Genomic DNA, 16,197 nt, shown 5'->3' with positions numbered 1-16,197 from the left:
TATGCCAGGTATAGAAGCCTCAATACTTTGTCCAAATATTCAGAGTTTAAGGCCAGAAGGGACCATCAGATCATCTAGTCTGACTTCTTCCATGTCACAGGTCACCAACACCACCCGGCAGCTGCACACTAAATCCAACAACCCATTTAGACCAAAGTATTACAGTGTGATACAACGTGTTCCAGAGGCAGAGAATAGGTGGAGGTGCTGAGGTGTATCAATGCTCAAGGCCCTTGCAATGGCAGGGAAAGTATTATGTGGGTATATCTCACTTGATCAAAACAAGTGACCTGCTCCCCATGCTGCAGAGGTGGGAAAAGAGGTGGAAAATAGTGAGGATTCCTAAGGTTAGGGTCCCTTGTCTATTATGCACTTGATTCAGTGGCCTGGTTTACAAAAGCTCTGAGCATCCAGCAGCTCCAAGTGAAGTGCACTGGGAAATGCTGGGTGGCCAACATTTTTGAAAATGAGACCGGATGTTCAGGTGCAAAATGACAGACTTAGAAGCCTAAACTTAGGTACCCATTTTTTAAAAAAATCTTGTCCTCAGCAATCTCCTTCCTTTTAGTTGTCATGGCTAGGCTTATGTCAGTGTGTGTGGGAAAATAAGTTTCGCTTCATATTTGATGTCCTTAGTTGACTGGGCTGACCTTAGGTATAAGAATAGTATTTCTGTGAAGCTACCTTTTAAATTCTCCTCAAGGGGTTGTCAATGAGGACGGGACCTACTTTAACATTGAAGCTAGAATTTTATTTCTCTATTACTATAAAAGAATGTTTACATTTGTTCATCCTCTGTTTTCTAAATATTCTAGATGGTGTCCTGCAACCAGATCATCTCCTGCCAGCTTTTTGGACATTGTAGTGTTGTGTAGTAGCTATTTACCATACCCAGGGTGGCGCTCACAAGATTGTCATTCCCACATGCTATTCGCTCCCTCTCCCCCACCCCTCCATTTTCAATTTACATTCAGTTGAAGAATATCTTTTGTGCAAAATGCCCCATACACTGTCTTGTTTAGAAGCCATGTGTGCAAATACACCTTGAGCTACAGTCTCTAGGCAAAAGTTTAGCTCCTAGCCTGTACGTACGGTAGTGCTTTGGGGTCATGGATCATGGGTCTCTTGTGCTTGGAGCTACACAAACACATGAGGAGATACACTGAATAGTTTATAGTCTAGTTTTAAGGTCATGTCTATATGTGTTCCCAAGAATCCAACTGGCAAAGGGTTCCATGTTCTGTAACAGCAACTGTTCTCAGCCCTGACACACTCACTGTACCAACACACTGCTTTCACAGTATTTATCTGTAAAGGATATCATGTGAGCTAGCAAGTGAAAGCCGAGGACATGCTGATCATTAATATGGTGGAATGTACTGACAGTATGTAAAGAACTGTGTGTATTTATACTGACATAATGTTTTAAAAGTCTATAACAAGGGAGAGTTGACAAACAGGTCTTCTGCCAGACCAGATCATGTGTATTCAACTATCCCTGTCCCCAGTGTAAATTAAATATTGTAAGGTCAACACAGGTTTCAGGGTAGCAGCCGTGTTAGTCTGTATTCGCAAAAAGAAAAGGAGTACTTGTGGCACCTTAGCGACTAACCAGAGTCCTATTTACATGTGAAAGTCAACAGGAAAAACAGGTCAGCGGAGAATGTGAAACAAACCAGAGTATGGAAGACACCTTGGAGCCAGCACCCCAGTAAGGAAATCACAAGGAGTCATCCTGACTCTGGGGACAAAAACAGTGGACTTTGGGGTCATAAAAGGAAGGAACCAGGACCCTTCTTTTATTCTGCACGTGAGTGGGTAACTTGGCAGTTTATTACATTCATGAAAACAGGATCTCAACCAACCTGGGTTGAAACACTGCAGAAAAGGCTTAGGTGAGATAAGACTGCTTCAGACAAGGATTGCAGCCGCTGAGTTGTAGTCTCTAGAAATCATGTTCTACGTTTGTTTTATTTGTAACCTGTTGTTCTTATTAGCCTTGCTCACTGTCTCTTAAATCTTAAACTTCATTAATATACTTGTTTTCACTTTAAATTGATTGAAGTTCTGTGTTACGTGAGAGCTGATACTCCGTTGAATCAAACAAGCTTTTGTATGTATGCTATTCCCTTTGCAGTAGTGAGCCTGGTAATTACTGAGAGTTCTAGTCAGAGGGGCTAGACCAGGGGTGGGCAAACTTTTTGGCCGGAGGGACACCTCTGGATATGGAAATTGTATGGCGAGCCATAGAATGCTCACGAAATTGGGGGTTGGAGTGTGGGAGGGTGTGAGGGCTCCTGCTAGGGGTGTGGGCTCTGGGGTGGGGCTGGAGATGAGGAGGTTGGGGCACAGAAGGGTGCTCTGTGCTGGGACAGAGGGTTCGGAGGGTGGGAGGGGGATCAGGGCTGGGACAGGGGGTTGGAGCTTGGGAGGAGGTCAGGGGTACAGGCTCCAGGTGACGCTTACCTCAAGCAGTTCCCAGAAGTAGCAGCGTGTCTCCCCACTGGTGTAGGCATTGCCAGCCAGCTCTGCATGCTTCTCCATCCACAGATGCCACCCCTGCAGCTCCCATTGCCTGTGGTGGCAGTGCTTGGAGTGGGGGCAGTGTGCGAAGCCCCCTGGCTGCCCCTACATAGGAGCCATGTGGTGCCATGGCATGCGCAGACTGGGGCCAGCCCCCGACCCCATTCTCCGGGTGGAGTGCTGGAGCAGGGCAAGCCCCAGACCTTGCTCCCCTGCGGGAGCTCGAGGGTCAGATTAAAACATCTGACAGGCCAGATGCGGCCTGTGGGCCGTAGTTTGCTCACCCTTGGGCTAGATACTACAGGGAAAAGTCTTCATAGAATATCAGGGTTGGAAGAGACCTCAGGAGGTCATCTAGTCCAACCCCCTGCTCAAAGCAGGACCAATCCCCAGTTTTTGCCCCATTTTCCCTAAATGGCCCCCTCAAGGATTGAACTCACAACCCTGGGTTTAGTAGGCCAATGCGCAAACCACTGAGCTATCGCTGGGGTTTCGAGGGTTGGATGCACCTATTGTTAAACTGCAAAGTAAAGTAGGACTGGCAGAGTCCTGAGGGGAGAGGTTGAGTGAAAACAGTGCACTTGTTGCTGTGTCGGTCCCAGGGTACTAGAGAGACAAGATGGGTGAAGTAATTTTTTATTGTTGGTCCAATAAAAGATATTACTTCACCCACCTTGTCTTAGTGGGTGAAAGGCAATTGGAGTACAGGTGCTGACAACCAGCTACCACAAGAAAGACTCTTTCATGAGTGCAGGATAACAAGGTGACTCTCAGTCCTGGGTGTCCTGAGAAAGCATCACATTATACTAAACGCTGTGCTGATACAGTAATGTCGGGTGGGGGGGGGCGGGGGGTGATTTTGGGTTTTTTTTTTTTTTTTTTTTGGCAGCCTTTTTTATACGGGCGAAAGCCCTAGTGTAGATGCAGTTATACTGGCATAACCGTGCATGTGCAAGTAGAGCTCATTTTGTTTGCCAAACCAGCAAAGGCGTGCTGGTGTTGATATAAGTTGCATCTATGCTAGGAGGGTTTGCTGTGTAGCTCTATACGGAAAACCTTTTATGTAAACCCAGTGTAAACATGGGCTAAGACGGAATTCAGTAAGTCAGTGGGTGACTTTCACATAATTTAAAAAGGTCTTAATTTAAAGGGTGCACTTTCAATTTAAAAATCATATGTTGTAAGTATTGTTGTACCTATGCACTCAACGTTCCGTGTCACCATTTATGCTCTTTGTTTACTTTTTTTTTTATGCTTCTCGCACTTGGACAATGGAAGTCAAGTCAGTTGTACTTTTAGGTTTTTAATGCTGCTGTGTTTCAAGCATATCGGGGAATGTTGATTTGTTTAAAAACTGTTTTCATTGGAAGCTTAGTGTTCCTTTAAATATTTTTCTTAATCTCTGTCTAAGATATTGACACTCATCTTTACAAGGAGATTTCTTTCTTGTTTATGAGCAAACGAATGTTCAGTCACAATGAAGGAAAAAATTAACAGGAAACCAAATTTAAAATTTACCGTTTTAAAGATTTGTTAATGTATAATGAAAGGTCTCTACACACCTATAACAGAAAGAGGAGTAGCCATTCAATTAGAAAATGACCAATAAGAGATGTAATCATAAGTATTCCCCACCCCCCGAATCCCAGCTAGAATTGGTCCTTATTGCATGACAAAATTTTGTGTATGAAGATAGACTTTGCATGCTCTGAATGTCAACAGATTTGGGTTATTTTGAAGGAGAGGAAAGAGTGCCCTTCACAGCTGAGGTCTGCTAATGGAGGATACATACCCAGCCAACAATTTCCTTTCTTTCAGTGGGATCCTGTCTGAATGCCTCCACCAACTGCAATTAGAATAGTGTGGTGAGAGGCGAGAATTGGTCTGTCATTTTGGGTGTCATGTTAAAACTCCACCTGGAAACCAGTGCAAATCATAAAGCACAGGTGTCATACGAAATGGTGCATGCTCACCAAGGGTTTGTCTACACTGGCACTTCATTGGCAAAACTTTTGTCATTCAGGGGTGTTTAAAAAAAACCACACACACACACCCCCGAACAACAAATGTGCCGGTCAGAACAGCACTTCGTTGGAAGGAGAGCTCTTCTGCCGACAAAGCTGCTACCGCTTGTGCGGGGTGTAAGTTGTTTGTCGGCAGGAGAGCGTTCTCCTGCCGACGAACAGCAGCTACGCTGCATGCTTTTTAGTGTCAAGGCTGTAGGGGCATAGCCATATCGTAATGTAGCCATAGTCCAAGAGGGCTGTCACATTCTGTACCAGGTTCAGTGCACTTTGAATTAAGATGCAGTAATCAAGAGCACACTGCAGTAATCTAATCTCAGAGTGACAATTGGTAAATCATGGCAGCAAGATCTGTGTCTAAACATATCACAATTTCTGGCCCAGGCATGGATGGGAGATGCTGTGGATCCAACAGTACTTCCAGACTGAATTCTTGTAACAAACTGTAGATGTACACCTTCAGTTAAGGAAGCGGTTGTAATTGTCACCTTATTTCCTGGTTACTTTCCCCAACCTTCCAGCATCATCGCAATTTTCTCTTGGATTTAACTTCAGCTTCTCATTCATTTCCCAGTCTTCACCATATCTTGAGTAAGGCATTTAATAGCACTGGCTAGATTGGATAAGAGAGGAATAGAGCTGGGGGTCATTTGAGCATGCTGAAAACATTGTTGGCTCTATGCACCAATTGAACAAGATGTGGGAGCAAAATGGAGCCCTGTAGAAACTCTCATATGAGAGCAGTGGGTAGTTCTAAGTTATTGCTTTTCTGTTGCCTCTGGCATTTCCCTGATGGGAATTAAATTGCCAAATTGCAGCTCCATCTGTCTTTTCTGTGAGTTTGCAGACAAGCCAGCTACACCCTATAATCAATGGTATTGAAGGCAGCTGAGTCTATCTGTAGCCGTATTGCTCTTAATCCCTCACCAGGTGATCTGCCAATTCTGTCTAGTGCAGCACCAGTAACATGAATAGTTCTGTAACTAAAGTACGTAGATTAACAAAAGCTGGCAACCTGCCCTTAAAGAGGTGCTGACAGTTTCTGCCAACAGTTGAACCAGTTCTTAAGCACTGGCTTTCTCCAGTCAGGAATGAAATGGGTCCAAAGCACAGGCTATGGTATTGGCTATGGAGATATGGTATTTGGCTCCTCAAATGTAACAACAAACAAATGTAGTGTCTTGCCTTTGTGGAGGTGACAGTTGTTGGGGTTTTTTTTCAAAAATTCATATACAAGTTTCATCGCAATGGGAGGATTGTGAAAGACTTTTTGATGGTGCTCATTTCAAAATATAATTACTTTTAATGAAATATATTAAGGAGAGGGGGGTGTAATTTTCAGACTTCTTGCTGCTATGCAGTGTTCTTTGCTGTTGCTGGTTTTCTATTTAGTATAGAATCATAGCAGTTACAGAAAGTTCAAAATAACATTACTTTGATTTATGCTTGTATCCCAAAATGTTCTGCATCATCTACAAGCACAGTAGATAGTTACTGTCGCTTTCAGGAGGAGGAAAATAACGCCAGGGAAATATATTGCTAAATGGCAATCTCACAGTTGAAAGAGATTTGCCAAGGAGCAGTATTGCCATGGTGGAAGGTTTCAAGAATTATTAGTTTTTAATTAAAACAGGTAAAGGGAGGGAAAATGCCATATTGTGTTGCCACCGATCTTTTAATAGCAATGTGGTGGCTCAGAGAACTATTATTCGTTGTACTGATGTCATCAGACTATTTGTTCAATCCTTTTGGAACCTGAGGCATTCAAGAAAAGCTAAATAAGTGGTTGTTTTTTTTAAAAAATTTGCCAATTTAACATGTTAAAGTCCCACTAAATAACCTAGGAAATCTTCCAACATTAAAATTTTAAAATGAATCAGTGAATTTGTGTGACTTGCGTTGTTTCTTGTTGTCTAGTTTTACAGAAGATAGTTTGGATTACATCTGTGTCTCTGCATTTGTTTTTTTAGTAAGCAATAATCTATTTGTGTGACTGTAGGCGCCTCAGAAAACTGTCAAACAGCTGATTGCATGTTTATCTTAGTTATGGATCTGGAAAAAGACGACTAAGAAAAAGGTCTCTTCAATAAATGCTTTTTCTGAAACATTTAAAGTTAGGATTATTTGCAAACCTCAAAGTAAGTGTTCTCGCGTGCTTCTCTGCATACTGTTTCACTCAGATACAATTATGGTAAAATTGAGAAAAGTACATCACATTATATAGCAAGGATCAGCAATCTTTGGCACAGGGCTCGCCAGGGTAAGCCCCCTGGTGGGCCGGGCTGGTTTGTTTACCTGCCGTGTCTGCAGGTCCGGCTGATCGCAGCGCCCACTGGGCGGGTTTCGCTGCTCCAAACCAATGGGGACTGCAGGAAATGGCACGGGCTGAGGGATGTGCTGGCCACTGCTTCCCACAGCTCCCATTGGCTTGGAGCGGCAAACCCCAGCCAGTGGGAGCTGCAATCTGCCGAACCTGCAGACATGGCAGGTAAACAAATGGGCCCGGCCCGCCAAGGTGCTTACCCTGGAGGGCCTCATGCCAAAGGTTGCCTATCCCTGTTATATAGTATTACAATTTTCAAGAGTTTTAGTATTTGTGTATTGGGAAGATGGACACACATTGACATGTAATGATGGCGCATTTAATGGAAGAAAACGGTGGGTAATGCGGTAAAACTAAACCAAGCTTTTGGAGAAAGATGATAGGTATAGGCTGGTAAAGCAGATACTTGTAGTCTATGGTCACACAAGCTGATTTCAAGAGAAGTGAAATACTTCCAAAAGAGTGTTTGGCCTCTGAGAATGTCCCAAATTTGGGACATGCAGAGTCTGTTAGTTAGTTGGTTTCTGTGGTCTTCCCCAGCAGATTTTGCAGTATTTTCCAAAAGGTTCTGCTCATGAAAATATTACAAGTGCTTTTGGTTGTAAAAGGGGCCTTGACTAAAGCTGCATGAATAGTGATTCCTGAACAGGATTTGGTTTTTCAGTGTGGTGGTCATCATCTTCCTATGCAAATATATTTGTATCTTCCTCTCTGCTGCCCTGTACACCTAGGACATCCTCCTTGAGTTGAATCCTTAAGGCCTTACATGAAGTATGTCTTTTCCCTGTCTTGTAACATAAGAACAAAGGGACCTTCGATTAAACTAAGAGGTGGCAAATTCAAATCTACTATAAGGAAATACTTTTTCCCACACTTCTGATTAGACTGCTGAACTCCATGCAACAACATCCTGTGACAATGACTGAGCAAGATTCAAAGTGGGAGTGGATGTTTATATATAGAACAAGATTATTCAGAATTATAACAATGACTGGTAACAAAAAGAGAATTAGAATGGAGATAAAACGTCATTTTCAGGTTGTAAGCGCCAATCTTTATTAGAGAAAAGACAGAGACCTACATGTGGGCTCATTATCTTGCCTCTGCTTAGTGTGGAGTTTCTTGCATCTTTTCTGCAGCATCTGGTGTTGGCCATTCTTAAAAACAGGATATTGGATTATATGGATCATGTCTGATCCAGTATGATGATTCCTATATACCTTCTCCTTTACGTCTCTTTGCTGCAATGTGTATAAGAAATAGGCCAATTTGATGGCACCTTATTGAGAGTAGTAGGTGCTTTGTCAATTGTATGCTTTTAATTGTATGCCTCCCCCCGCCCCCCACACTTTGGGTGTTGCATGTATTTTGGGCCCCAGATTCTACAGACACCTTCATGCAGACACAAGATTCTGTCCATGGGAAGCAGCTTGCAGGATTGAAACTTAGATTGTACGCTCTCTTTGGAGAAAGGACTGCCTTCCTTTGTACAGCTTCTAGCACAATAGGACCCCAGTCCAGATGAGAATAGCTGGGTACTGCTGTAATACAACTATAATTCCTATTGATAGTTATGACTCTCTAGAGTCTTATTAGTTTTCTTCCACTGAGGAAGTAAGAGTTGGAGCTATCCCTGACTGACTGCAATCATCTAGATTTCAAGTCATGGGTCTTCAGTAGGTGGAACACTGGAGTATAGGAGGACCTGGAATGGTCTCAAGCATGATCTAGAGCAGTGTTTCTCAATGACCAGTCTGTGAAACGGCGCTGGTCCCTGAGATCTCTCTGACACAGTTTAGGAAGGCAGCAAGCCAGTCCTTGGTATCAAAAAGGTTGACAAACATTGATCTAGAGCAGAGTTGCTCAAAGTGGTTGTCTGCGGACTGGTGCCGGTCCGTTAGCCATTGGCTGCCAGTCTGTGCTCACATTGGGGGGAAAAAATTGCCAGACCCCACATCAGAGAGCTTGAGAAGCACTGATCTAGAGGAATGAGGACGGGAGTAGAAGTCGGAGTCCTGAGTTCTAGTACAGAGACTGCCACAGATTTTACTATGTGGCCTTGAATAAATCACTTCGTCCGTCAGAATAAATCACTTCATCCCTCAGCCTGTTTACCCGTTTGTAAAACGTACTTGCCTAATTCATGAGTGCATTATGTGGACTGATATTTGTGTAGTTCTTTGAAAGTTTAAAATGTATGGATTAATAGTTGCTTTTTTATTGAGTAGATAAGGACACCAGAACCATAATTTTTAAACGAGTAACAAGCTAGTTTTCGCTACTTTCCCTCTTTCCTGCTCCCATCCATCCCAAATTAGTCTGAAATATATATATGGAGTTTGTTTTCTGAACTGGCCTCTAACCTGCTTGACTCTGGTTGTGGATCAGAGTGGTAAATGCCTTTACTTGCCTTCTCACTTTTGGTCATCTTTTCTTTAGGCTGGCAAATAAGCAGGACCGAGAAGGAGCGTTGGCAGAAGCAGATGTAATTGAGTGCTTATCGCTGGAAAAGCTTGTCAATGAGCATAAATGTCTGTGTCAGATTGTAAGTATATCTTACTGTACTTGATTTATTCGTATAAATGTAATGCTTAGGAGAGGTGATAATGTGGTCCTGTAATCCCAGCAAAGATACAGCATGTTGGTCTGCAGTACAAACAGTTCCAGGTCTCACCCTGCCTTTGTGCCCCTTGCCTGTCCAGAAGGAATCCTTTCTAGGGCCCCATCTGTCCATGAGCTCAAGCTGAACCAGTTTGAAATCATATTAAAATTATTCTTCTTTGAGTGATTGCTCATGTGTATTCCACAATAGGTGTGCATGCTCGCCACGTGAACTGGTGCCAGAAGTTTTTGCCCTGACAGTACCCGTAGGGGAGCGACCCCTGGAGTGGTGCCTCCATGGTACAGTATAAGGGGCGCTGTGCGCTCCCCGCTCCCCCCACCCTCGCTTCCTTCTTGCTGCCATTGAAGGTGCGATGGAACTGCTCTGCTTCAGCTTTGCTGTAGCTTGTCCCCAGAACTGCTTGTTCATTCAGTGTTGGTACCTGTAGTTGGTTAGTTTAGTTCAGTTCAGCCAAAGCGCCTGGGCTGAGGCATGCCCTGCGCCCCGGGTTTTAAGTCATGCGACACTTGTAGGCGATCCATGCCAGTGAGTGATCCGCACGCGGACTGTTTATGCTGTTTGGGGGAAACCCATCTCAGCGATTGCTGCGAGATTTGCAAGTCCTTTAAGCCTCAGACCAAGAGAGAAAGGGACTTTAGGCTCCAGGCTATTCTGATGGAGTTGGTGCTGACCCCGGCTCTGGAGCGCCACTCCAAGTCGGCACCGGGCACCGCAGTGTCAGTGCACGGTGACCCTTCGGCGCCATCAACTAGATGGCACCGCTTCTCGTCTATGGAACGCACCAAGAAGCCTAGGAAGAGGCCGCCTTTGCCGCAACACAGGAGTAAATCTGGGACAGAGGCTAGACCCATGTCAGGCAGTCCTCAATCTTAACTGGCCCGTAGGCCTCCGACTCAAGTCGAGCGGAGTAGCGCGGCCCATTCGGAGCAGGCTTCCCCAGATGTCTGGATGCCCTCCACACCGGAGGCCCTGTAAGCGGCCCGGGATGTTACATCCATGCTGGTACCAGGAGCACTGCTGATGTCGGCCATGCTCTCCAGAGGCAAGCTGCCGCTGGGATCTCTGCAGTCACCCCCGGGTCTTGGCCTGCCCCTCAGCCTGGGTCCTCCAAGGGCAAGCAGGCAGGGAAAAGGCAGTTTTGATGGGATGCCAGGGGGCGCCCTGACAGTTCTCATCTGGGATCCACCCTCAGTAAAGCTTCCCTTCTCCAATCGGTTGTGTGCTTTCCTCCCGGAGTGGTCGCGGCTAACCTCAGACCTATGGGTCCTCAACACCATCTCCCGGGACTGCACTCTCCAGTTTACTTCTTCCCCACCCAACTCACCCCTCGCACGAGGCTCTGCTTGAATAGGAGGTGGGGCAGCTCCTGGGCCTAGGAAGCAGTACCGGAGGAGTTCAAAGGCGTGGGATACTACTCCCACTATTTTCTTATCCCGAAGGCCAAAGGGGCGGCTCAGGCCCATCTTGGACCTGCGAGGCCTGAACCAGTACATGGTGAAGCTCAAGTTCCGCATGGTCTTCCTAACCTCCATCATCCCCTCCCTGGATCCCGGGGACTGGTACGCCGCCCTCGATCTGCTGGACGTGTACTTCCATATTCATATATTTGAGGGGCACAGATGCTTTCTCCGTTTCATGGTGGGGCGGGAACACTGCCAATTTACTGTCCTCCTGCTTTACAGGTCCCCTGTTTGAGCTGCTAGCTACGTGCTCCTGGTCGCACCTCTTGTGGAAAGTAGCCTTCCTGGTGGTGATCACGTCAGCTAGGCGGGTCTCAGAACTCAGGGCCCTGACCTCCGAGCCCCCGTAAATGGTGTTTCATAAAGATAAGGTCCAGCTCCGTCTACACTCCTCGTTCCTCCCGAAGGTGGTCTCCGTCAATCACATGGGTCAGGACATTTTTCCCGATCCTCTGCCCCAAGGCCCATATGTCCAGTAAGGAACGCCACCTCCACACGCTGGACGTGAGACAGGCTCTGGCTTTTTACCTGGAGCGGGCTAAGCTGTTTAGGAAGTCCTCGCAGCTCTTCATCGCCTCGGCCGAACGCATGAAAGGTCGGCCGATCTCCACTCAGCTGCTCTCTAACTGGATCACCTCGTGCAGCTGTACCTGTTATGACCTGGTGGGAATCCCTCCACCACCAGTTGTGAGGGCACACTCAACTAGGGCGTAGGCCTCGTCAGCTGCCTTTTTGACCATGCCCCCGTTCAGGACATTTGTAGGGCTGCCACGTGGTCTTTAGTTCACACGTTCACCTAGCACTATGCGATAGTCTCCCAAACCAGGGAGGACGCCGTGTTTGGCAGGGCCGTACTCCGTCCCGAGAGTCTGTGAACTCCTACCCACCTCCAACAGAAATAGCTTGGAATCACCTATTGTGGAATACACGTGAGCAATCACTGGAAGAAGAAAAGACAGTTACCTTTTCCGTAACTAGTGTTCTTCGAGATGTGTTGCTCATGTGTATTCCACATCCCGCCCTCCTTCCCTTCTGTCGAAGTTGTCTGGCAAGAAGGAACTGAGGGTGGGGGGAGCACGCTGCGCCCCTTATACCACTCCATGGAGGCGCCACTCCAGGGGTCGCTAGGGGCGCTCCCCTATGGATATTGCTAAGGGGAAAAACTTCCGGTACCAGTGCACGTGGCAAGCATGCACACTGATTGTGGAGTAGACATGAGCAACACATCTTGAGCACCAGTTATGGAAAAGGTAACTATCTTCTCATGCTAACTTGGTTTAAAGATTGTTTGGTCAGCCGGTATTGTTAGATCCAAACCTTGTTAAAAACAGAAGAGGAAACTGGGTTCTGACCTTGGATTCTTATTAGGTTTTAAACACAGTTTTTTCAAATAAGATTTTGGCCCCATATTTGTGCTCTCACCTAACCTTCTTTAAACGGAGTTACCATCTCACAAACTGGATCTTTTTGTGAAACAAATTGGGGACGGGTTGGTCTTAGTCCAATTTGCCAGTAAAGAAGTGTTCACAAAGAAAATAATCACAGCCAAGGCTATGGCTATCTCAGACATAATTAGGGTCTCAAATTTACCATGTGTCCACATTGAGGCTCAAACTGTGTGTTTTCAAAACAGTGCTTCAAAAGCTGAACAGATGATAACCATTGAACATGGGCTAGCAAATCTTGGTCGCTACCTAGTGTAACTGACACACAAACATCAAGGGCCACTGGTTTGAATTCCACTACCAATCCCCTGAGCCATGTAGGCTACCTAGTTAATGTTTTCTTTCAGTGATCCATTTTGAATCAGAGTAGTATAACCTGTAGTTGAGTTGATTTCCTGCTCTTCCCCCTGCACCCACCCACCTACATTGCCAAATTGTGTCATCAGTTTTAAAGTGGAAACAAAAGCATTATAACGTAAAATTACCTTAGTTTTAAAGCTAATGGCAGTCAGATTAATAATGAGTTACATATTGTTTGTTCCAAGAAGTTGCAGTGAATGACGGCATATTTTTTTGGATTTAGCATCAAGATCACTTGATGATGTAACGAGGATTTGACTTTATAACACTAGCTTTGATAGTGTGAAGTCTTTTTCACATAAGGAAATATTTGTAGGGAAGATACTTCCAAGTGACTCATTGCACTGCTATAATCTCTCCAAGAATGAGATCTTCCATCCTATTCACTTTTCTCTCTAGATTGTTCATCCTTCAGTTTATCGTCTTTTTTATATATTTGGTACTGTCACGTAAAGCAGTTCTATCCATGCTGCAGCTTTGATCTACAGCAGGCCGCTTCACCATGTTCTTCAAGAATCTAACTGGTCTACACTACAGAGTTAGGTTGACATAAGGCAGCTTACATTGAGCTAACTCTGTAAGGCTCCACACTAAAATGTCGCTCCCGCCAATGTAAGTTGCTCACTACTCCGACTTAATAACTCCATCTCCACAAGAGGTATAATGTTAAGTTGATGTAGTTAGGTCGACGCAGTGTCCATATAGACAGTGTTGCTTACATTGTCTATTGCTGCCTGAGGCTGACAGCTGGAGTCCTGCTGCTGCCTCCAGGTGAGGGAGGAGAGCCAAAGCCTGGGCGGCAGGGCTCAGGCGGTCAGCCCTGGGCCGCAAATGCTCCACAATGCCCCAGGCTGTCAGTTAAATTGGTGCAAGTTCTCCTGGTGAGGACGCGCACTGCCATCAGAAGGAGCATAATGTGGACATTAAATATCAAATTAATTGCTGCAGTGGTTGTATGTTGACTTAAGTCGACTTAATTTTGTAATGTAGACATGCTCTCCAGAGAAAATTCTGATAACAAAAATTAGTAAAGAGTGCAAAGACAACCCCCCCCCCCCCCCACTAATTTTGCCAAATACAGTTGCACTTGAATGGCTTATGTAGCAAGACACGCAAATGCAGAGAACTCACTGCATATCCTGAAGAACCGGAAGTTGGGATTTTTCTCCCTTTGTCTCTAGGAAGTCTGAGACTTAGCCTAGATGTTTTATCTTGGCTCAGAAGGGCTTTCCCGTCACTCAAAGGATAATTCCCAAACAACCAACCTGTCTCCAAAATTAATTCAGTAAAGGTTGGATAGAGTGTATGACTGGATTAAAAAAAGCTTTGTTTCCTAGCAACATAAGAATTACCATACTGGATCAGACCTGCAGTCCATCCTAGTCCCTTACTCCTTTCAGTTAGAGGTGATGACTGTGAAATCTATGATTAAATGTAAAATGCCTGTTTTAATTTGACTGCTCTCCAGAGTCATGAAATGAGTGTAGACTCTCACCGTTCTGTCTGGTGCAGGCTTTTTCATTTGTAGAACTTTGACAGTATAGCAGGAGGACTGGGTATATCTTACTATATAGGTCAGGGGTGGGCAAACTTTTTTGTCCGAGGGCCACATCTGGGTGGGGGAATTGCATGAGGGGCCATGAATGTAGGGCTGGGGCAGGGGCAGGGGGTTGGGGTGTAGGAGGGAGTGCGGTGTGCAGGAAGGGGCTCAGGGCAAGGGGTTGGGGCGGAGGAGGGATGTAGGGTGTACGAGGGGGCTCAGGGCAGGGGGTTGGGGTGCAGGAGGGGTCCGGGATGCGGCAGGGGGTTGAGGTGCAGGAGGTGTGTAGCTGGGGGCTCAGGGCAGGGGGGTTGGGGTTCAGGGTGCAGGAAGGGTTTGGGGTGTGGGCTCCGGCCGAGTGCAGCACTGCTTACCTTGAGCGGCTCCAGGGTGGCAGCAGCATGCAGTGGGGCTTAGGCAGGCTCCCTGGCCCTGCGCCGCTCTCAGAAGCAGACAGCACCATGTCCCTGCAGCCCCTTGGGGGAGGACGGGGGGCAGAGGCCTCCATGTGCTCCCCTCGACTGCAGTTCACTACCCCGAAGCTCCCATTGGCTGCAGTTCCCTGTTCCCGGCCAATGGAAGTGGCGCGGGCCCTGCAGCACCATGGGGGTGGCAATCCCGCGGGCTGGATCCAAAGCCCTGATGGGCCATAGTTTGCCTACCCCTGATATAGGTGGTTTGCACTCTATATTTGGAGCATAAGAAAGCAAAGAAAAACAGGGTCTTTAGGAAACTTCTAAGACCGCACAAGCCTTGACTGTTCACAAGTCTGTACACGTTAGAGACAATTTCTGGAGGAATACCTATAACAAGGACACTTTCTCTAAAAGCGTTAACAGAATGTTTTGTAAAGATCTGAAAAACTGCTGTAACCTCTTTCTCAAAACTCTGAAGTGGTCTAAGCCAGTGGTCCCCCAACTTTTTCTGTTGTCCTTGCCCCTTACCAGTGTTCCCTCTAATTTTTTAGGTCCGTGTGTGGAATGAATTTTGTTATGTGCACCAATATGGAGGTGATGTGTGGTGGGGGTGGGGCCGAGGGGTTGGGAGTGTGTGTGGGGGGGTCAGGGCTGAGGGAGAGGGTTCTAGTGCAGGGGGCGGGGTGAAGGCTCTGGCTGGGGGTGCAAGCTCTGGGGTGGGGCTGGGGATGAGGGGTTTGGGATGCAGGCCCCCTGGGGCTGCGGCAGGGAGAGAGGACTCCCCCAAAGCCCTTTCTTGCCACAGCAACTTGGAGCCAGGTGATAGGCACCTCTCTGCAGCCACAGCAGCTCTGGTGGGGCTGTGCTTGGCAAGGCCAGGGGAGGGGCTCCGCTCCCCACCTGCGCGGCCCTTTATAGCCAGCTGTGCAGCTTAGAGGGAACTTAGCCCCTTGCCCGCAATGGAACTTGTCTGTGCCCTCCACCCAGAGCTGCGGTCGGGAGCCACTGAGAGCGGGGGCTGGGCGCATGATATCCTGAAACGATACAGTGCCTGTTTTTTCAGAAGTACTGAGGGCCCATAGCACTGACGTCAGCAAGAGCTGCAGATGCTCAGCATTTCTGAAAATCAGGCCCTTAATGTCTCCATTTAAAACTCTTGCTAAAGTATTTAAGATTATGGATTCCTACAGGGAAATGTCTCCTCCTACGTTCCATTATCTCTAACAGAACCAGGAAGCTAACTTGTTTCCTCTTGCTCAACTTTAGTAGTATGTCACAAGTTTCTGTGAAAGACATGCCCTAGTTTTCTAATATATGCCATGCCAAGATAGGAATTAAGAAGTGTTTTCTCAATAAACTTTTCCAAAGAGGTGTTTTTCTCAAAATGCACAGAGCTGTCAGCTCTGTCTTGTTAGATCAAAGAAATGTACGAACTGAGAACACTGACGTACTTGTAAGGAATGTATTGGTCCTTCGTGTGTCA

General features: G+C 46.3%; 1 protein-coding gene across 11 annotated transcripts in view; it reads left to right on the top strand.

Moving 5' to 3' along the window:
• Window positions 1–16,197, top strand: part of ARL13B (ARF like GTPase 13B) — a 79,251-nt gene that overhangs the window by 39,272 nt on the left and 23,782 nt on the right. For all 11 annotated transcript variants that reach the window (XR_013346525.1, XR_013346524.1, XR_013346526.1 and 8 more), the window contains one exon: window positions 9,310–9,415. Coding sequence is in view for 8 of the 11 variants with exons in the window: in XM_077820654.1 (XP_077676780.1) it covers window positions 9,310–9,415 (106 nt within the window). In the remaining 3 variants the exon portion in view is untranslated. The remainder of the gene's footprint in view (window positions 1–9,309; window positions 9,416–16,197) is intronic.

Source organism: Eretmochelys imbricata, chromosome 1 (genome assembly GCF_965152235.1).
Source record: "Eretmochelys imbricata isolate rEreImb1 chromosome 1, rEreImb1.hap1, whole genome shotgun sequence".
NCBI classification, from domain to species: Eukaryota; Metazoa; Chordata; order Testudines; family Cheloniidae; genus Eretmochelys; species Eretmochelys imbricata.
This window is presented reverse-complemented; position numbering and strand designations above follow the sequence as displayed.